This window comes from Lepidochelys kempii, chromosome 2 (genome assembly GCF_965140285.1).
Source record: "Lepidochelys kempii isolate rLepKem1 chromosome 2, rLepKem1.hap1, whole genome shotgun sequence".
Classification (NCBI taxonomy): Eukaryota; Metazoa; Chordata; order Testudines; family Cheloniidae; genus Lepidochelys; species Lepidochelys kempii.
In genome coordinates, this window is record NC_136381.1 from 1,996,763 (window position 1) to 2,018,103 (window position 21,341).

General features: G+C 54.1%; 1 protein-coding gene across 7 annotated transcripts in view; it reads left to right on the forward strand.

The window, feature by feature from the left end:
* The window catches only part of MROH1 (maestro heat like repeat family member 1), a 111,611-nt gene that overhangs the window by 61,307 nt on the left and 28,963 nt on the right, over positions 1-21,341 (forward strand). For 6 of the 7 annotated variants that reach the window (XM_073329839.2, XM_073329843.2, XM_073329838.2 and 3 more), the window contains 11 exons: positions 2,328-2,450; positions 2,919-2,998; positions 3,533-3,668; positions 4,933-5,028; positions 5,649-5,753; positions 6,958-7,093; positions 8,417-8,529; positions 11,164-11,316; positions 12,891-13,045; positions 14,008-14,173; positions 15,028-15,224. In XM_073329839.2, coding sequence (XP_073185940.1) covers positions 2,328-2,450; positions 2,919-2,998; positions 3,533-3,668; positions 4,933-5,028; positions 5,649-5,753; positions 6,958-7,093; positions 8,417-8,529; positions 11,164-11,316; positions 12,891-13,045; positions 14,008-14,173; positions 15,028-15,224 — 1,460 coding nt within the window. The remainder of the gene's footprint in view (positions 1-2,327; positions 2,451-2,918; positions 2,999-3,532; positions 3,669-4,932; positions 5,029-5,648; positions 5,754-6,957; positions 7,094-8,416; positions 8,530-11,163; positions 11,317-12,890; positions 13,046-14,007; positions 14,174-15,027; positions 15,225-21,341) is intronic. The other variant, XM_073329841.2, reaches the window with a different exon arrangement.

Sequence of the window (21,341 nt, forward strand, 5' to 3'; positions counted from 1 at the left end):
AGTGCTCTCAGCAGGGAAGTCTGGCATTGGGGAGGAATGAGACCATCACAGGGTGAACAGCAGAGTTGCCCTGTGGCCGAGTGCTTGTTATCGGAGGGGCTGAGAGCCGAAAGCATGATTCTGGTCTGGAAGAGACTAAAATGGCACTCCGCTCTCCAGGTCGGCTGGCTGTAGTCACTAAAGCCCCGCAGAGTCAGCAGGAGGGAGCTGGAGTGTCTTCCTTCCTTTGTGTGCCTTCAGCAGGTTTCCTCTCGCACTCAGTTTTTGTGCAAACTCACTGAAAGCTACAGGGCTGCATAGATGTCCTGGACAGCCTCCTTTGCCTTGCAGAACCTCTCACTGGCGACTGCGTGAAAAGGAGACCCTCAGCTTGGCTCTCAGACCGCAGGCAGTGTGGTCGGGTCTGTCAGCCTCACGTGTTCAAATTGTGCTGCAAAAATGGGAGAATAACCCCAGAGCCCAGGTGCCACTCCGGCACTGCTGCTTCCCAGAGCACAGTTGCCCCTTAGACCTTGGTGTGCCATTTCTCCCCCGCCCCAGCTCATTTGAGCAGCACTGATGTAACTAGGTGGGGAAGCTTAATGACCCCTGAGGTCTAGCCACAGTTCACAGCTCGGCTAAAAGTCCCTACCCACCCAGAACAGGTGTTCAGTGGCCAGATACCCAGGTCACTGTCTGGGGAGGGGAAGGCAGCTGCGTTCTGCTACTATAAAAGACTGAGGAACAAAACGTGGCATTTGTCAAGCTCAAGTTAAAATCTCAGGCCAGAACACCTCCTTCTCCAGACTCACTAATGTCTTTTTCCTTCTGGTTTCTTGTTGGCACTAACCACTTCTGTACCATGGCTTTCTGGGCACGCTCTGAGCAGTCGGGATGCTCCCTGGCAAACACGCTGCTGGCTCCACAGCCATCTCCATAGGGTCCACGGGGAGAGGGGTGGTGAAGGGGGGGCACTAGGACTATGCCTTCATTTGGGGAGCTGTGGCTGGAGTAGAGCAGTGTCTCAACTTGCATGTACCCAGGAGAAGAACCAGGCCTTAGTCCTTTTATCGCATACCCTAGATCTAAAGGGATCGGGGCCCTCTACATTAATCCCTGCGGCAGTCCCTTTTTTGGTGCTGCAAGGGATTGACTGCTGTCTCATGGGGTGACGGGCAAAGCCACGGGCAGTGCGAGGAACGTTCCCACCTGCTGTGGGCCTGGGGGTTAGCCTGGCTCTTTACAGCAGAGTAAGTAGTAATGGACAGGGACACATTTGTCTGCTGGTGAGGCATGTGTCTCGGCCCTGCTGCTGGATGGCTCCATGGTATTTCCTCGGGAGGCTCGGAGGCCTTGTCCGAAGTGCAGATTCCCGAGCTCTTCGTTTTAAAAACACTGGGCTTGGAGCAAGGCTCCCTTTAAGGTGGCAGCTTCTGCACTTTGAATCTCCAGCACGTGCACCTTGTCCTTGGGTGCCACCTCGTCAGGTGGGAGGTGCAAGGCGTCTCTTCGGGCGCACTGCTGGCTGGGTGGAGGCTGCGTTTGGATCAGGAGCTCACGGGCTGGAAAGCCCTCGGGGGCTGGGATGCGTGCTAGCTGGGGAGATGTCCATGCTACAGGGACAGCATTGTCACTGTGCCGCTCTAGCGTCCTTGTGCAGACGCTTCCTACGCTGACAGGAAAGCCCCTTCGGTCGATGCAGGTCATCCGCCTCTGACAGGCGGAAGCCAGGCTGACGAAGAATCCTTTTGTCAACCTTGTCACATCTACACCTAAAACCAAGGGCAGGTCTACACTACAGCCGGGATCCACGCTCTGAGATCGATCTAGTAAAGACCTGCCATATTGACTGCAGATAGCTCTCCCGTCGACCCCTGTACTCTACCCCCTCACCCCCCGAGGGGAAAAGTAAGGTAAGTCGCCGGGAGACTTTCTCCCGTAGACCCTGCGGTAACTCGACCTAAGGCACGTGGACGCCAGCTACGTTCTCCACGTAGCTGGAGTTGCAGCACGTAGGTCGACTTCCCTCGGCAGCGTGGGCACAGCCTGAGTTGACCTAGGTACTGTTCTGAGGGTACTAAAGCTTTCCCAGTGCTGGCTGGCCTCGTAGATCGACCTGTATTTTAGGTGTAGACCAGCCTCAGCGGCTGTAACCTGGACGAGAGGCAGAGCTGGCGGAGCCCACAGCAGAGCAACTGGAATAGAGGCAGGCGAGGAAAGAGCTGCTGTGCTCACCTTTTGACGGGTGGCTGAGCCTGCCAGCCCAGTGCACCCCGGTCAGTGTGTGGGTAGATGCCGCTGGGTTTAGACCTGCACCTCACTGCTCGTCCTGTGCTCTCTACACTTAGGATTTGACGTTGAAGCTGAGCCTCATTCGGAGCATTTGCATGATCAGCCAGGCCGTTTATAACAGCGTGCAGTCCGGTGCCTTCCTCTTCTCCCACAAAGCAGAGCTCCTAGCTCAGATGATGGTAAGAGGAAATTCTGGGCTACTTCTCTTGAGACCTAGGTCAGGACTGGGGGGCTGGGTTAGATAGACACAACTCTGCCTCAGCCAGGGATTCTGGGGGAGGTTCTTGGGTGTCTGTCCCCTTTCCTGGGGCCAGGGAGGGAGTTAGTGCAGGCGGGGAACGAGGCGTGCGGAGACTGGAAGTGGAGGACGGTTGCATGGTTTGCAGACTCTCAAATGAGCAGGCTGAACGTGGGAAGAAGGTGTGGTGACTGTCCAGGTCAGTGGTGGTCTGCGTGGGAGGCGGTGTGTGGAGATTGGCTGGAAGGCAGGGTTCATGGCTGTTCGCATGGCTGTTCTGTGGAGGTGGAGTTGTTCCAGGACCTTGTGTGGCCTATCTTCTGGGTCCAAACGTTTGTGGTTTGCTCAGGGCGAGCTGTCTTTGAGATGGTGATGGATTTCTGCTAACCTCTCTCCCTTTGCATGCTAGGAGTTTATCAAAACAGAACCACTGGACTTGCTGAGAACTCCTATTCGCCAGAGAGCCATGATCTCCTGCACGTACCTGGTGTATCCTTTCCCTGTACTCCCACCTCCATGGAAATAACGAGAAACCACCTGCCGAGGCAGCTTGAGCTGCCGTCTCACGTGAGTGGTATGAAAACCAAGTACAAATCTGCAGTGCCTGGCCAGTGCGTGTCCCATTCCATATGTGCACCCCAGGAGTTTAGATTGAGACAATTCTTGCAGAAAACTTCTCGCTAGTACCCACCCCCGCTCCCCACCTGCGTTATGCACTTGGTTGTCTTGCTCAGGCTCTGCACTGAAATCTCTTCATGCAAAATAGAAAGCCAAGGGCCTCACTCTTCATCTTAAACTCTGCGAGAGAGAGAGAGAGAGAGAGAGAGAGAGTTTGTTTCTGAGCTAGAGTTAAACATCCTGCAGCACGTGTCCGTCCCTGACACAGATGTGGAGAACAGCTCTGCCACTGGCCGCGCAGCGAGATCAGCAAGAATGCAAATTAAAATGGTGGCTGGTATGGAGGTAGCTCCCTTTAGCGAATGGCATGTGTCTGCTCACTTGCTCCCTTAACTCATCTGTCAGCATACTGGAGCCTCCGCTTAGCGAGCCTGAGCACAGGGAACTGATTGATACCTGCCTGAGCAGCTTGCTGGCCCTTCCTCCGCTGGACATCCTGAAGGAAAGAGATGGGCACGTGCCAGACGCCTTGCACAAGGAGGTAGAGAATTGAACTGCCAGCAGGCTGAGGTGGGAAGGGAACTGTCTGAGCTAGACAGTCTGTGTGGTGTTTGGGGCCCTCTCTGCTCCTAGCTAGTTCTGGCAGTGCACCAATGGGATTCAGAGCTGGTGTCCGGTCATGTCTGTTCTGAAGAACAGCATTGAGATGGTGCCAGTCACTGATCTCAGCTGGACTGGAACTGATGCCTCACTGGTGGAAAGTTGTGTGTGCCAGGCCAGACCCATGAGCCACTTAGTTCTTTGTCATTGGTGCCTTTCCGGTGTGTAATACGCGCTTCAATTCTCCTTCACTTGACTAGTGCAGCACCTGTTGGGGAAACCTGGCCCGTAAACTCCTACACACAAAACATGAGTAAGAAAACACTGATTCACTGATAAGCCTCCAAAAACTCCAGGTGTATTAACACCACGTTCCCAGAGCCAAATCAGAACAACCCAGGCACCCAGCAAACTGTCTGTTTGGTGGAAAAGGCATCTTTCTCTGAGCAGCCTTTGAAAGCCCATAGGGCTGAAGCAATGGGGTTTTGTTCGAAGATCTACATACGGCTGAGCAGTAACAAATAACAACCTGGTTGTTTGCCACCCAGCCATTGCAACATGCCGCTAAAGAGTAGCCCCTAAAGTTCCATATTGCAGTTAGAGGGCAGCTTTCACATGAACTGCAAAGAAGGAATTGAAGCTGTCTCTGGGCTTGTCCCATTAACCAGAGGTCAGGGGCAGGCAGCTCAAACCAGCTTTTAATAAAGCTCCTAAAACTTTCCCTCAAGAGTCTGAAACCCTCTGTGTTTTCTGGGATCCCTTCTGTGAACCAGAATGCACCATGTGGGGCCCGAAGGTGCTCCTGGGACTTGGGAGAAAGGCTAGTGAGCCAGGAAGTTCTGGATTTCAGAAAGGGGAGGGTCTTTACAGCCTAGCAAACTTCTTTCCAGCCCCTAGCTAGCAGGTGCCATGCAGTCTAAGCTAGAGCCATTCGTTTCTGAGAGTTCCACCCCACAGGGTCACTAGACCATGTGGCCAAGCAGTTCCAGTTACGGGGAGGCCTCGCTTGCTGGGCCTTGTGTCTCTGAGAGCTGCACCTTTGTGCCCAAGAGGAAGGCAGCTGCTGCTGCTCTGTTATGCCATGCAGCAAGCAGCTAGCACAGGCCTCACGCAAAGCTTGGTGCCCTTCTGTGGCCAGACCGACTCCACTGGGACAGATCTGAGCGGTCACCTGGTGGTAATGTTGTGCCTTTTCCTCCTCATAGACTCTCTACTATGACACCATCAGTGCCCTTAAGGAACTGCTGAAGAGCATGCTGCAGAAGGACCTGACTCCCCATGGACTACAGAGCATGTTCGAGGTGGGTGGCCCCAGAGTCTGGGCGGGGGGAAGAGTGGGAAGGCTCCTGGCTACCACCTAGCTGGCTGCTCACCACCCTAATGCTGAGCAAAGGGAGGAAGATAATGTGGGTTTCTGGTCACTCTCTCAACATTAGTCTCTGGTATTTGGGGCCTAAAGTGAGGTGCCCATATCTCAGCCACCTCTGGTACTCACTAGCCACACAATGGCTAGCTGTGCTGCCCGTGCCTGCTCAGCCCTACACAGCAGCACCCCTAGTCTCAGGGCCCAATACTCTCCTCATTCAACAGAACAGACTGGGAGTTCAGTTGGGCAGTCTGTGGACCAAAGGACACGTGTGCCATAGAGAGATGGAAGGTGGCAACATCTGCCCTTGGCAGATTTGTTCCTGGGAGTTGCTTGAACCCAGAGTAGTGAGAATTGGCCCATCCCTCAGACTGCAGTTATCTTCCTGAGCATAACCGTGTGTCCTGTGTAGGCTGTCACTCTAACCCTGATAAACCCCAGCACGCAATGCTCTGTAGATGCCATAGGCCCTGGGCTGTGTCGTAGAACTCCATGGTCTAGGGGCAAGCCTTCAGCCACCTCTCTGAGTTCTTGTCTTTGGGTCTGCCTCTACAGCATCTAGGCCCATGGATCAGGTCGAACAAAGAGCACGAGCGTGAGCGAGCAGTGGAGGTCAGTGCCACACTGCTGGAGTTCTACCGGGACAAACTGAATGTTAGTGTAAGTAAATGCAGTGTAAAGACATGCCCATCCCACCCAGTAATGGGGATCCTGCACCACGTCGCTCACAATATGGGGTGCGGAGAGCAGGAAACTCAATCCCCTGTTGCACTGGTCCATAGAACCACAGGACTGGCAGGGACCTTGAGAGGTCGTCTAGTCCAGTCCCCTGCACTCACTGCAGGATTTAGTATTATCTAGCCCATCCCTGACAGGTGTTTGTCCAACCTGCTCTTAAACATCTCCAATGACAGAGATTCCACAACCTCCCTGGGCAATTTATTCCAGTGCTTAACTCCTTAACAGGAAGTTTTTCCTAATGTCCAACCTAAACTGCCCTTGCTGCAATTTAAGCCCATTGCTGCTTGTCCTGGCCTCCGAGGTTCAGGAGAATAATTTTTCTCCCTCCTTTTATGTACTTCAAAACTGTTATGTCCTCCCTTAGTCTTCTCATCTCTAGACTAAACAAACCCTGTGTTTTCAATTGTCCCTAGGCCATGTTTTCTAGCCCTTTTTATCTTTTTATTTTTTTTTAAACTCTTCTCTGGACTCTCTCCAATTTGTCCACATCTTTTCTGAAATGTGGTACCCAGAACTGGACACAATCCTCCAGTTAAGGCCTAATCAGCACGGAAGAGAGTGGAAGAATTACTTCTCGTGTCTTGCTTACGACACTCCAGCTAATACATCCCAAGATGATGTTCATTTTTGTTTGTTTTTTATTTTTCATTTTCCAGCAACGTTACGCTGACTCGTATTTAGCTTGTGATCCACTATGACCCCAGATCCCTTTCCGCAATACTCCTTCCTAGGCGGTCATTTCCCATTTTGTATGTGTGCAACTGATTGTTCCTTCCTAAGTGGAGCACTTTGCATTTATCCTTATTGAATTTCATCCTGTTTACTTCAGACCATTTCTCCAGGCTGTCAGATCATTTTGAATTATAATCCTGTCTTCCAAAGCACTCTCAACCCCTCCCAGCTTGGTATTGCCCGCAGACTTTTTAATAAGTGTACTCTCTGTGCCATGATCTAAATCATTGATGAAGATATTGGACACAACCGGGCCCAGAGCTGATCCCAGAGGGACCCCACTTGTATACCCTCCCTTAGTAACTCCTGACCTGTTCCACTTGCCCTGCTATGCTGCATACCAAGGACATGCCATTCATTAACACCCATGTGTTTCCTCTCTCCTGGTCAGACTGTGGTGCCCTTTTATAACCTCGGGGTGCTGGTTGCACTGTTCTCCCCCCGGTGTTCAGACTCCCTTGCCAGCATTCGCCTGTGTGCTGTGGACTGTGCCTACTATCTGCTCTACATACAGCTATGTTATGAAGGTAAATGAATGGGATGGGGAGGGAGAGCGGTGTCGCTACCTAAGACTGTCTGCACCAGCTAGTACCAAAGGAGCCCTCTTCCCTGTTGCCTGGCAGACAGTGGGGAGGGAAATCCCCCTTTCGCAGTCACTGCCTGGTACCAGGGAGTGCTTGGAAACTAGATGCTGATGCTTTCTTCTGAGTGGGATGTGGGACATGCTCAGAAAAGGAAAGGAATAGCCCTCTTCCCTCTTGAAGACATTGAATATCTGACCTGTAAGCTTCAGGTTTCAAATGTCCTAATAATCACTTCAATATCCTCTGTGCTGCGATGAGCGGGGTTAGGCCCAGAGCTTGCAGGGGAGGGTGGGGATCCCTTTCCACACACAATTGTCCCAAATCAGGATGAAACACCAAAAATATGAAATGTTTCCTCTGAGATTTAAAGAGCTTCTGTTCCGGGAGAACCACAGTGGAATTTTTCAGCTTCCCACCTTCCCTGTGCCCCTCCCCCCGAAAGTGAAATTGACAAGCGCCTCCCAGGCTGGTGCTCAGCCTGACCCCACAGCTCCAGGTAGCAGCGAGGCAGACAGTCCTCGCTTCCTGCCTCCCCACCTCCTGGAGCTAGCCCACAGGTCAAGAGTGAAATTGACAAGAGCCTTCCAGATGGGGAGCCAGGAAGTAGTCATTTTGATCTCACACACACACACACACAGGAAAATTGATTTATTTTTCGCAAAACTGAAATTTTCTTGCAGAAAATCTTTTTGGGGAAAAATGCATTTTATTTTTTTGGTCAACTCTATGGATGTTTCTTGGTGGTGGTGTACGAACGGAAGTAGTACAACTGGGCCCTGGTCTGTGACTGGAGCTGTCTGACGCTGTGCAGCACAAATAATGCAATAGCCATGATCCTGGAGTTGAGGAGAAAATTCTCTGTCCAGGAGAGGGCGCTCCTCCACTGGGAAGGAGTTCGTGGAGCTGTGGGATGCTGCAGAGGAAAAGCAGGCTGTATATGACATAAGGGGTTTCTGTTTTCCCCTTCTTTTTTGGTTAGCAAACATGACTCGACCACAGAGCTGGGAGTTCAGACTCTGGGTTTAGTCCTGGCTTGCAGGGGGCTTTTTGGAGTGAGTCACTTCAGCTTTAGAGCCCCCCTTTCAGGTGGGGAAGATAAGGTGCCAATTCCCGGGGGAGGGCAGGCAGCCAAGAGGCGTAATGATCCTGTTGGGGGACCTCCGACCACTTCAGAGGTGCTGTGTTGGTGCCAGGTATAAAGCATGTGGTGAAGTCACTGCTGAGGAGCAGTTCTGCTAAGTCTGCTGCTGCTTGTCTCGCATGTAGGATTCGCCCATGATTATAGAGATGAGATGGTTGAGAGGCTGAAAGACCTGAAGAAAGGCCTGGAGGACCCTGACTTCACCATTCTCTTCAATACGTGCTACAACATTGCCATGGTAAGGCTGAGAGCCCTGCGCCTGTCACTGAATCCTGGTCTCTTCAGGGTAAATGTCGCGTTCTGGGGCTGGAGCCCACGAAGGCTCCAGTCCCCTTGTCTGTGACCTGGAGGCGTCTGCGCCCTGAAATCTGCTCTTCCCACCTGTGGGCTATTGACGGCACATGTTGGGTTTGGATGACTGAGAGAGGGGGCTGCTCGGAGCCTGGAGCACTCGGTGACAGAAGTGCTCTGAACACTGGTGTCCAGAACTGCCAGGCCATGGCATGTGAGGGGCTTTGCTTTTGAACCCTGTGACGGCCTTTGGGCACCTGTTTTATAAACTGCAAATCCAGAGCTCCAAACAGGAGTGCCTGTCCGTGTGTCCTGTACATGCTTGTGTCAGTGGACCGGGGGACCTGGCTTCTGTCCCCAAGTGCGCTAACCAGCTTGGTCCAAGTGAATTTTTACCCCCTAAGGAGAAGGGTTCTTATCCTGGAAATGGTGCCCTACCTCTCATTGTGGGAGTTCATAGGAGACACCCACAGGGGAGAGTGGGAACACCTGGCTTCTTTCAAGCCTGCCCCCGTGAGCTCCTTCCCCTCGTTCCAAACTCCTTAGCCTTCACCTCTGTGTGAATAAGCAAAATACCTGGGCTCAGGTAAGTAACCCAACCTGCCTAAGGGGAGCTGACTGCTCCTTGTGGCTGGTGGTGTGCCCTGGCCCTAGACGCTGGCTGAGGGGGGTGAAGCTATTGGTGTGGAAATAGCAGATGTCCTGATCTGACGGCTGAGGGTGTAACCAGAAGCCTTTCCAGTTGCCGAGCTGTACCCTGGAGTGCCCCAGGAAGCTGTGGGAGAGCACAGTGGGCCGAGGATGGTCCATCAGCAAGCTGTCACTCCTGGGTTAGCCACTGAGGTGTCTAGATTTTGGGAGTCCCTCCCTGCCCACTTCCTCGTCTGTGCAGTGGTACAATGTTCTTGCCTTCCTGCATGGGGGTTGTGGGCATAAGGACTGATCATGCCCTCTCCGCCAGTAGGATCCGATGTGCTCGTAGGCCCAGCTGACCCTGGCCAGGTACGTTTGCTAGCGAGAGCAGACCTGCTGCAGGGTCAGTCTCTGCACTTGGCGGTTAAAACATGCACGTCTGGGCCCGTGGGAGCCGCTCTCCTGGTGAGGGGGGTGGGCAGCCGGAGCAGGGCCAATCGCTCGCCTGTCTCCTGTCCCTGCCCCTCTGACTCCAGTACTAACCTGACCCTACCCCCCAAAGAAACGGGTCCACACCTGAGACTAAACGTATACAATGGGCCGGGGGTCTGCCTCCTACCCAAATGGTAACGGGACTGGACCACTGGCCCGGAGCTCCCAGCCTGTCTTGTGTGCCCCCCAGTGAGCACATCTGTTCTCACAAAGGGTCAGCAGCCTGCACTTCCTGCTGGGAAGTAGCAGGAAAATGGCAGCTGTCCTGCAGTGCCCCAGAGCTGTCCGTGCCATGGGGATCCTGAAGAGGGTCCTGATGTGCTGTCATGGGAGTGACCATCAACCCATCGCTGTGGCCGCTTTTGATAGCGGCCATGAACATAGGAGCAGGGGAGTTGTGAGCTCTCGGGGTCCTTGTACCCGGCCTGGGAGCACAGGTGCCCGTTGCGGGGTGGAGGAGCTGCCCCAGCGGGTGAGGTGAACAGAACTCTCCGGCAGTGTGAGCACTGAAGTGTCTGGATTCTGCTGGGGCCACATCTCTCCCAGTAGCATGGCTGCCACACCCCCTCACCAGCCCCATGGCATACGTCAGGTTCTTGGTGCCGCATCTGAGTGTGGAGTGGACAGTTCTAAATGCCCAGTTTTGCCTCAGTTTCCCTTTGTGAAGTGTCCAGTTCTAATGGAATGAAAGCTCTGGACACTGACGTCCTTGGCTTAGTCACAGAGCAGCTAACTCCAGAGCAGAAGTAGTGTCCATGCTGCCCAGTGCAGTCCCCGCTCCTTTCGAAGAGCAAGCAGCTCGTGAGGGTCAGCCCGAAGCTGCTCCGAGATTGCACCTCTGGCTGTCTCAAAGTTCGTCTAAGCTAGACCGTCAGCTCCTTGGCTGGGGAACTGCTCCTCCTTTTCTCAGTCTCACCCCCTAGAGCATAGCGAGGGTGGCACTAGCCCCACAGGTCACACGGTGGTTGGGCCAGACTTGATTTTTAAAGAACACGGAGATCCCCGTGGCAAAGGCCTGGAGCCGTGAGCCTGTTGTCTCAGCCGGACAGCTGTAATCCATGGCACACCCAGGTGTTCCTTTGGGGTCTTTTCTCTGTCGGTAGGGAACCAGGCCCGCAGTGGGAGGTTGGGGCTACTGTCTTTCAGCTGGGGTGGGGTGGCAATCAAACCAGGGGCCTGAGCCTTTCCAGTCTCTCTCTATTCTGAGACCCTTTCTATGGCATGTGACCGACTGTATTCTGGCCAAATTCCAACTCTTGCGTTCTGCCTCCTTGTACGGTAGCCAGGCGTAAGGCTTTTTATTCCGACTGTGAGTTGTGCAGCACTGCTGTGTGTGTTGCTGTGTCTCGCCCCAGGTGTGTCTGCATTTCAGTGACCTTCAAGTACGTTGGGTTAAAGGTGCTCTAATCCCCAGCATGTTAGATTTAACATCTCTTCCTCCCTTCTCCCTTGCTAGGTGATTGGGAAGCGCCTCCCACCTGACCAGCTGATGAGCCTTCTGCTCACGATGTTTGAAGGGCTGGCAGATCCTGATCAGAACTGCTCTCGAGCTGCTGCTGTCATGATCAACGCCCTCCTGAAGGAGCGTGGAGGGGTGTTACTGGAAAAGGTAAAGCCCTAGGTTCTCTCCTGGCCTTTGTTTTCCCTCGGTTACCTTTGGATTCCAGGGCAAAAAGAGACCTCCTTTAGAGAGCTGGCTCTTGGATTCTGCTATGCCGTGCTCTCCCCTGCTGCCGGGTCTGAGCAGGGCATTGGTCCCTACCAGTTCTAGCAGCCCCCACTCTGGGGAAGGGCTTGGTGTCTGGGTGCTACTGCCAGATGAAGGGTGCAGTCAGGTTATGGAATATGCTCTGCAGGGCAGGAACTTGGCACGTTTGTGCACCGGCTGAGGGGAAATGGGGCAGGTTCTGAGCTAGGTGACACGCCATGGTCCTGCCCTGAAGAGCTCTGGCTGTAAATATGGTGGCAGCAGGACGAGGCCGCAAAGAACTTTGGGCAGAGGAATGTCTGTGCCTCTGCCCCATCAGTGCTGCTCTTTAGTCAGTGGCCATCACTCAGCATCCTCGTCTTGCTCCCCAGCCTGGCCGAGCGACTCTGGAACAGGAGCTGCAGCCCTGGAACTGGAGTCACCTGCTGGCGGGTGTGGGGAAGCTGCCACCTGCCAGGCCTGCTCCCTGGGTTCATCAGCCATTCTGGCCTCTGGTGCTTTACTGGGGCTCCCTGTGAGATCCTTGGGGGGCCTTGCCAGGCAGGAGGGCTGGAAGCCCAGGGGGGTGAGAGGTTCTGGATGTGAGGCTTCTTTCATCTGATTCCTCTACCTTCTGGGCCAAGCTTTTTTCCCCCTTTTCCCCCTCTTGGAAAAAGCAGTTCTCCCTCTGCACTCCTTGGGCTGTTCTCTCCCTGTTAGCCTCTATCCTGCTTGGGGCTGCTCCAGCTTATGTGCTTCATCTCTTGGTCAGAGCTGTCCAGCCCAGCGTCTGAAATCCAAACTGGTGCGAAGCCTCTGAGTCCAGGGCCAAACCTGAGCACCGCTTGGGACAGAGCACCCTGCCGCTCTGCACTTCCTGTCTGGAGTATGCTGCCAGGCCTGCTCTGTGCGTGACCGCCCTGTTTGACTGCATTGTGCGGCTCGCTCCCACCATTCGGCCTGCAGGCTTCTTTCTAGGAGCTGGGCCTATGACTGGGTCAATGTGATTAGCGTACGTAGCTGGCAGCCTGTCTGTGGCACTGGGCTCTATGCAGAGGGCGTGGTACAGGAGCTGAGCTTTCATCCTGTCCCTCTGGGAGCTGCTCAGGGCCTGGGGGTGCTTGGAGGGCTGGGGAGTCGTGTTCATGGGCTTCAGATGCAGCCCCCTCCATCCTTCTACCCAGAGAATTGCTGCTGGACGCAGCAAAGGAAAAGCAGGGCTGGGGGGCTCGTATGGAGTGGACTGCTGGCTAACGTTTGTTTTTGTTGCCTCTCCCCTTCCTCGGGACCCCAGAGGGCTAAGGGCCCTGCCCCAGATCACTGCCGGCCCCCAGCACAGCAGGATGTAAGATGTACCATAGACTGTAGCTTAGCCAGCTAATATGACCTCCTCTGCTGGCAGCCTGCCTGGAGGGCCCCATGCCCTGCCACCCTGGGTCTGAGCAGCATGCCGGGAACCCATCCCGGCTCTTCTCTACATGTCTCTCGTCCTCCAGGTGCCTGTGATCATGGCTCTGATTCACAGCAAGCTGCAGGAGGTGGATGAGGAGCACTTAAGGAAGGCAGCTCAGCAGACGGTTTACATCCTGGCCTCCCAGCATAAGACAGCGGTTGTGTCCAGCCTGCTGGGCAGCTCCCTGCCCTTTGACAGGTACTCGGCTCGCGCCATTGCCTTGGCTGGTGCGCTGCATGCTCTCGCTCTCCTTCTCGGAGGAGCTGGGCTTCGGAGAAGCTTTCACTTAAGCTGCAGCTAATCTTCTGGCTCCTGCCCCTGGTAATCGGACCCTGCTGGAATGCCCTTCCTGTGCTCGGGGATCAGCACGTCCACTTGTCGGGAGAGCTGCCTTTAAAAAGGGCCTGGAATTGCTTAGTGCGGTAGCCTGCATTAGTGAGTCTGTTATGGCTTAGGCCACCCACCCGGAGTCATCCAGCCCTGGCCCTGGGGTTGCCCTCACACCTCTATTGCACGTGTCCCCCTCCCTGCATGTGACCCCCACTGTGACCCTGCTGGAGCAGGGGTGCTAGCGGCATAGGAATTAAGGGAATGGGGAAAGCAAAGGCCCCGCCAGCTGATCATGGCCTGAGGAAGGGGAAAACCCCGTAATGCACCTTGCCATCCTTAGGGTGTCATGCAGAGGGAGTGTTTCATCCAACTGCAGCTGGGTGGCCCCCAGCCCCTCCCTTTGGAGGGGAGTGCGCAGCGGGAGCTACTGGGTTGCCCGGAGGCTTCATCTGATGTCAATCCTGAACATCCCTCTTCTCTTCTCATGGCTCTGTCCTACCCCCCATGTCACAGACCAATTCCCTCCATCCATGGGGATCTTCACAGGCTTGTCTCCTGCCTCTCATCTGGCAGGATTCTGGATGTCCTAGCTAGGCTGCAAGTACGGCTACAGAGCCAGGCAGAAAGCCCCAGGATGGTAGGTAGCCCTTTCACTCTATTTCTGGACTGCAGGCCAGGAGAGGAGACCCATGTCTGTCCCCAAGTTGGGAGCTGTGCAGTGTCGTGCCGGGACACTCGCAGGCTTGCTGCTGCTCAAAGCTAGGAGCCAGTACCAAACTAACGGGGGCAGCTTGGGTACAAAACTAACCCTCCTGTTTGTCAAAACCTAGTCACACCTGTGCTATGTGGAAGGCGCTGGCCACGGAGCCAACCCTCACACCGCAGATCTTGGAGCTGCTCCTGGACAAGGTGAATCGGGATGTGCCATACAAAGAGAACAAATCCTTCCTGTTGGGGGGCACCTATGAGCGCATCGCAACTCCCCTCCCTTTTGCTGTAAGTATCCTGCCACTCCCATGCCTTGCCACCCTTCCCCCGGCACAAAGGGGCCATACTTTCTGTTAGCTGGGCTCCTAGCCCCCAGGGAAGATGGCATTCCAGACCCCCCCCCCACCTGGCCTGCTTTGTTCATTTCCTCAGCTCAGGTGTTTGGGCCAGGCCTGGACTCTGGAAATAACGCATCACTGTATAATGCCTATTAGAGCTAATCCACGGGCTCATAAAAAACCTCTCAGGTGTTCATCCTCTAGGGAGATCACTTTGCGTTTTATCCTGTCAAAAACCTAATCCCTGCTTGGCAGCTTTTTAAGGAGTAAAGCAGCTGTGACAATTTCCTCCTCCTCCTCCTCCTCACCAAGTGCAGATGGTACAGAATCCGTCATGCTGAAAGCAAACACTCCTTCCCTCCCCACCTCCCCTCTTTACAGCCCTGTGTATTCTGGGCCATGTAATTACAGCTCTTTAAATCAGCCGGAGCAGGGCTCTGCAAGCTGTGTGTGTGATGTGCACACACTCTTCCTGCCTGAAAACTCCAGCTATGAGATCTCCTGTGCTCTCCCTGCCAGGTGCCGATCTCAGACCCCGATTTAGAAACATGCAAGTTTCAAATCCAACTGTTCTAATGGTGGCTTTTCTGCTCTGTTTCCAGCTCTGACTACAGCAGAGCCATGTCTGGGCTGCTGAACAATGGGCTGGTTGCTGGGGTCTTGTTGGCCTCTGAACTGGAGGAGGGGATTCGCAGCTCTCCTTGCTGTAGTTGATAACCTATCGAATATCGTTAACAGGTCTTAGTGGGGAGTAGACGATTTCTCTCTTCCACCCCGGCCCTTCCTAATCCTCTTTCTTCTCAGGCCACATGTGCTCTGCATGAGATCATGTCTGCTCCAGAGTCTGGGGCAGCCGTGCTGGGGCTCTACCCACACTTGTTTGTGGCTCTCCTGTTGCGAGTCAGCTGCACTGTGGGTGTCCAGCTACCAAAGAACCTGCAGTCCAAGGAGAGGAAGAGCGCCAGCCGGAGCCAAGGGACCAGAAACCTGGACCCCTGCAGGTAAAGAGCAGAGGGTGCTGGGGGCTTGGAGGCAGCTGGTTTTACCTGCCTTGTGGAACTGATCTTTGTTGTTCACAAACACACACATGCTGCCTGCGTGTAATCGGATGGCTGGCGAATCACAGGAAGCCCGTAGCCGGTTCTGGATGAAGGCCTGAGCCACAGGCTGGCTAGAGCTCGGCTTTCCACAGAACAGGATCAATCTCCAGCCACGCTTGTGCTTGTGACATTGTTCCCTATGTGCTGAGGTGGAGGGCGCCGTGCCCTGGCCTACTGCTACTTCCAGGGCATGGTGTCCCCGACCTAGCCCTGCAGCTCTTCCCCATGTCCTCCGGGCAGCCACCCCCTCTGCCAAACTGCCTGTATACGCACGCTCCTTTTGGAAACTGGGCCCGGGGGAAACCGGGGTACAAACTGCTCCGTCTCCTGCAGACCCAAACGTTGGCACATTTTAATCGCTGACTGACGCACTGGAATGGGGAGTCGCGTTCCCCATTTCCCCTCAGGGTGGGCTGCTGCAGAGGGGGCAGCGCAGCCCCCTCATGAGACGTTTTGTCCTGAGTGCTCTGGCTGCCAACCTGCAGGGAGGGGGTCAGGCTGGGAAAGTGGCCAAAGTCCCTGGACTTCTGACTCGGTGATCTGCGTACGCTGTGGCAGAGCTCTGACCTGTCCCTTCTAGGTACCGCCCATCGCCTCCAACACCCTCCCAGCACCCAGCCGCTGGTCCTCGGCTCCCTGTGACCGTGCTGGCAGACTGCTCTCCTGACTCTCTGGGCTTAGCCTGCCGATGACCATCCCTTCCTGCGTTACTGGGGAACGCCTGCTTTTGGCAGTACTCATGGCTCTGGTGCATGGAGGATATTCCAAGCTCTGTGTCTTCAGCCTTTCTAGTCTCCTCCGGTCACCAGACTACTCTTCTGCAGTGCCTTGGGCCAAAGGGCTTCTGTTGCCCTCACGAGGAAAGTTGGATTTGTGGGTGGACACTGACCTGGCTTCTGTTCCTGTCTGATCTTGTGCTGCCCTCCTGACTCCTCTGCCTCATTCCCTGCTCGTTCAGTGGGGCTGGGGATGGGGGGCTTGGGTACGACTGGTGAGCATCACGGAAAAGCCGCTGCTCTCTCCGTGCGTACCCTGAACCTGCATGGCAGTGCCTTCGTGAAGATCACTGCATGGTAATGGCTGTCTTGCAAACTCCCCTTTCTAGGCCTGGTTTCCAAAAGCTGGTTGGTCATTGGGTGACCTACCACCCCATCAGCAGTCTGAAGAGGGCCGCCTCCAGGGACAGCAGCAATGGTCAGGTAGACCCACAAGCGTTGCCTCTTGTCTTACTGGGCATCCCCCAAAGCTTTTTCTTCCCTTGCCCTCAAGCACGTGATCCACTTACTCAGCAGTTCTCTCTCCCGTCTCTAGCCAAGGTTTGTATCCAGCGGCAATACGTAGATCCCTGCACAATCTGTAACTCCGCAGTTCCCAACTGAAAGGACTTAGTTGTATTTGTAGAGTAGGTTAGAGGCTGGCTGTGCAGAATAGTAACCCAGCCCCCAAGCTGTCGGTGCTGCTGGAGAACACACTTGTGTGCTGCTCTAGACAAAAGTCCTTGGAGCCGTTAGAGGTTCCCCCCTTCAGGCAGCTAGTGGCCTGCACATGCTCAGGTCTGATCTGCACACCCTTCTCCCATGGACAGGACAGCTGGAGGCTGAATCTTTCTTTGGGCTTATGTTGTTCATGGGCCAGAAAATTTATACCACTGTTGCAAACAGAAGAGACTTCTTTAAGGAGCTTTGTCCCTTGCCATTTAGTAAAGGGCAAGGATTACGGGTGCGGTTTGTAGGTGATTGTGTGCTTTTGCCTCACACCACTGGCTCAGGTGCTTTGACAGCAGGAGTTACAGGATATTAATCCACACTCTCCAGCTGCCCAAGAGGTGAGACTGGCCTGTCCAGACCCGTTCTCGCTAGTAGCATTAAGCCACCTCTTCAGGAAGTCTTGTGCCTAAATGAGTGACATGTTGAGTTGCTTCTGCTTGTGATATGTCTACTCCGACCTTGGTTCTTGATCATCTTGTGTGCACATACAGGATCGTTCATGTGTGACTGAGAGTCGGGCCCTTCATGCTCCAGTTCATCTGGATCCCTCCGTTCAGTCTGGTCATGGTTTGTGGCCCCTCTGAGTGAGTTAATTGTATGGCTAGTTCCCTTCAAGCTTGACTCAGATCCCTCCTCCACCAGATCTTCCCCAGTTCTTGCTCGGGTTCCACACCTTTGTCTCTCCTTCCGGGTTGCACAGTGACATTTCTTTTATTGTCCGTGAAGCCGAAATGGGGCTACGTGCTAAGGTACTTTCTGACTGGCTCCCTGCAATGCTGGAGCTGCTTCCCATGTGGCTACTGATGAGTAGGTTGCTTGCAAGTGTCTTCTGTGCGCTGTGTTTATAAATGAAATATTCTGGCAGAGTTTGGGAAACTGGGGGAAAGCCTAATGCATTCGTGATCCTCAGGGCTCATCTGCACAGGACAGCTATTTTGGAATAAGTTAGGACATGAATTTAAAGCAGAATTGCTATTCCAGAGCAATTGCACATGTGGACAAGCCCTGAACTTGGATTTCAGTGGGCAGAGTTCCTCGTCTAACGTGATCAGTCCTGAGTTCTTTGTCAAATGTCTTGGTCAATAACAAATGTAGATCCAAGCATTGATTCCTCCTACAGGGCACCGAGTGTTTGATGGCTGGGAGAGAACATGTCCGAGGGAGGGCACCCTCTGGTAGGGTGATCCGTCAGACAAGAGCCAGTCAGGTTGCGGTGTGTATGAGATGGCTCTTGCTGACTGGCAGGCAGGTTTCTGGGACTTTAGTGTCATGTGCCCCGAGGCCGCTCCTGAGCATATTAAACTTGCACCATTTTTGGCCGGATTGTGTGGCCTGGAAAATGCTTTATGGTTCTGCTCATCAGGGCTCTGCTGCCTCTGGCACCAATACGGCTTCCTTGGCACTGCCAATCCTGGCCTGGCGCTCTTCCTCATCCACCAGCTTCCTGGATGGATTGTGACTTCCAGCAGGAAGCCCAGCATGCAGTGTGGGCTAGTCCATCTCCCCCCTCCCCCAGAACTGGAGGCGCAAACCACAAATTCGGTGGGATGTGGCTGATGAGCACAGTGGCGCTGGCCACAGTCAAACCTGCTGAAGAGACTTGCTGGCTGATGCAGTGGCCTCAAACTCCCGTGACTGCTGGTATCCCCGCTGCCATGCGGTGTGTATGGGGCTGGCTGTATCTCCCAGCTGTGTCTGAGCATGTGTTGAGGGAGCCCAGCCCTGTGCCCTGCTGATCATGGGGCGGCTGGAAGCTGAGGGATGGTGCAACTTCACTGACTGCATCTACACCCAGCACATGTGCCTCACAGCAAAGCCTCATCAGTCCTGGCATTCCCGTTGGCTACTGGCCAGCTCCAGTCAGGACATGCTGCTGGCTTGTGTCTAGGGTTCGAGGGACACAAGCCATCTTTCTGATCTTACCTCTGGGGGTCGCAGGCAGGACGAAGGGCCAGCAGTGTTCAAAAAGGAGTTTGGGTAACTTCAGATTCTGTCCCTGCTCCCAAGTCACTCCTCTGGGTCTGGGCTCTTACAATGTCCCTTCCCTGTTGAGCGCTGTCCCCTCCCTTGTTGCCGTGTGAAAGACCTGCACAAGCACCATATGCTTTCAAACCCCTCTTCCCTCCCAAGCAGGTGGGATTCTGTAAACTCTCCTCTTTGGCACTGAGGGGCAAAACTTGGGGCCGATGTGATCTTGAAGAGGAGCCTGATTGGCTGTTCCCCAGGCAGATGCTGGACAATGCCCACGTTAGGTGGCACTGAACCAGGATTGCTGTGCCCAGCACCCCCTCACCTACTGGCATGAAGGAAACAAAACTCACGCTCTTCATTGCATCCCGAGCAGCGCTGCTTTCATTGCCTGGGGAGAGGCGACAGGCAGTTCTCTATTGGTACCAATAGATGGCGCTGGTTTGACTAGGATGCTGGAGGCTGCAGGTTTCAGCCGTGCCCACAAGCTGTCTGAATTCAGTCCGTTCAAATGACCTTGAGGCTCTGACTGATGCACCCAGTGGCAGCAAAGCAAAGCTGTGTCCTGCTGCACCCTTAACACTCCTGGGGAGATCGCTGCTATGGGGCACCCGTCTTCAAAACCGCATGGGGAGCACGCCAGCGAACCAGGAAAACTAGGCGGTAAACGTGCATCTTCTTACCAAATTCCATGCCTTGGCAACCCCTCTTCAAGCCTTGCCTCCGTGATCCATTGCAGTCACTAGCGGTGGTCACAGGCCCAGGGCGGCTACAGCAAAACGTGCAGAATCTGATTGGGGGGAAAACCCCTCCTTTGCCCTCGGACTGTAAGATTTGCATAGCTGCTGTGTGCTGGATCGTGTGTGTGAGGCACGTGCTGCACTTGATGTTTGGAGATTCCTGCCCCACTTTTACCAGGCAAGGGGAAGCTATGCCAGACTCCCCTTGGCCTGGGGGGGCGGTTTGCAGATTTTACTGTGGCTCTTTGTGGCCTCTTACTCGGGGAAATCCGACTTGCATGGGGAAGGCTGCATGGACCCAGAACTGGGACTTGTAGCCACTTTAGGGGAGTCAAGCTCCATTCATCAGTTTGTGCTGGGACGATGGCAAGGAAAAGCTGTGCTCTGTCTGCTGGGGGCGGAGAGACAGAGTCTGAATTAGTGGCTGCCCATGACACACTTTAAAGTGATGCAAACTGCATCTGACGAAGCCTGATAGGCCCTGTGTTCAGCCTGGAAAGCTGCCACTAATTCCTCTGGTAGCTTTTCCAGCCCAAAGTTGTAATGAATGGAAACAGGTTGTTACGCTGGCTAGCAAAGCTGCTCTCTGATTAGTGTTTTATTTAGACCATATGTTAAAACAAAATTTAAAAGAAAATCTGCTCAAGTGGCTCAAGCTAAAGTTGAGCTTGCTCCACACGGCTGCTGTTTCCTCCTCCTGGCTGCGTCCTCCACTCTCCAGCCCAGCTCTGGGAGGGTTCTGTTCTCTGGGATCTGCTCGCAGGAGCCTTGACAGCCACCCTATTTGTGAACCCTGACCGAAATTCTCACCATTCCTTAAGTCACTTGCACTCTTTGTGGCTTTGGCCGTGTGCACCCAGAACTGTCTGTTCTCTCAAATCGCTCTTCCTCCTCCTTAATTACTTCTGGAAAAGATGCACAGTGAGAGATCTCAGCCAGACCCCAGACCACCATAACATGAGGAACACTTAAAGGAACTTGGAGCAATTGGTTGCCTCCCAGGGAGGGAGATGCAGGAGCCAGAAACTACAGATCTTCCTCCAAAAAACTGACTCTTGGAACAGTTGGGGCAAGAATCCAAATACAGTGGGACTGCTGCTGTCCTGTCTGAGAGTGCCACTGGCCACAGATTGGATCAAGCATTAAAATGCTTCCTCCCGAGTGCCTCCCTTTAGCAGTACGGGAACTGGCCTCTCTGATCCCTTGTCAGGCAGAGCAAAGGCCAGACCTGTTGAAGAGAATGTCAGGTTGCAAGAAGACCCAGTTCTGCTGAGTGGGAACTGGTTATTCTTCCCTGCAACATGCTGGCTGCAAAAGGGATAGGGAGTCCCTGAATTATCCTGAAGTCTTCAGAGCTGAAGGTGGAAGAGAGCAGATGGGTCACTATTGCATTGCAGCTCCCAGAGGGGGGGGGGGGGGGCTCTCCAGGGTTCTCTCTGGTTCAGGTAGTTAGGAGTGGACTGTGAGGCACTCATACCTTCCCTGGGGGGCGGCGCTATTCCAACTCTGTTAGCAAACGTTCCCAAAGAGCACCTAGCAGAATGGCATGGGGTGCAGTGGAGACTGAAGGCGAGTGGCGGGACTGGAAAGGGTTCCAATACAGGGTTAAGTAGGTCAATAGCAGGCATGTGACGAAAGCTCCCTGAAGACTGTCTTGAGTGTGGCCTTTGTGCTCAAGTGAAAAGGTGGCTTTTTCTGGGGATCTAGAGATTTGGCTACCAACCGGAAGAAACCCGACATAGGCAAGGCCAAGTGCTCTCTGGTCTCTGCTGAATTTTGCAGGTGTTACTCCAGAGCCACAGCAGTGCTGCAGGGCGGGAAGC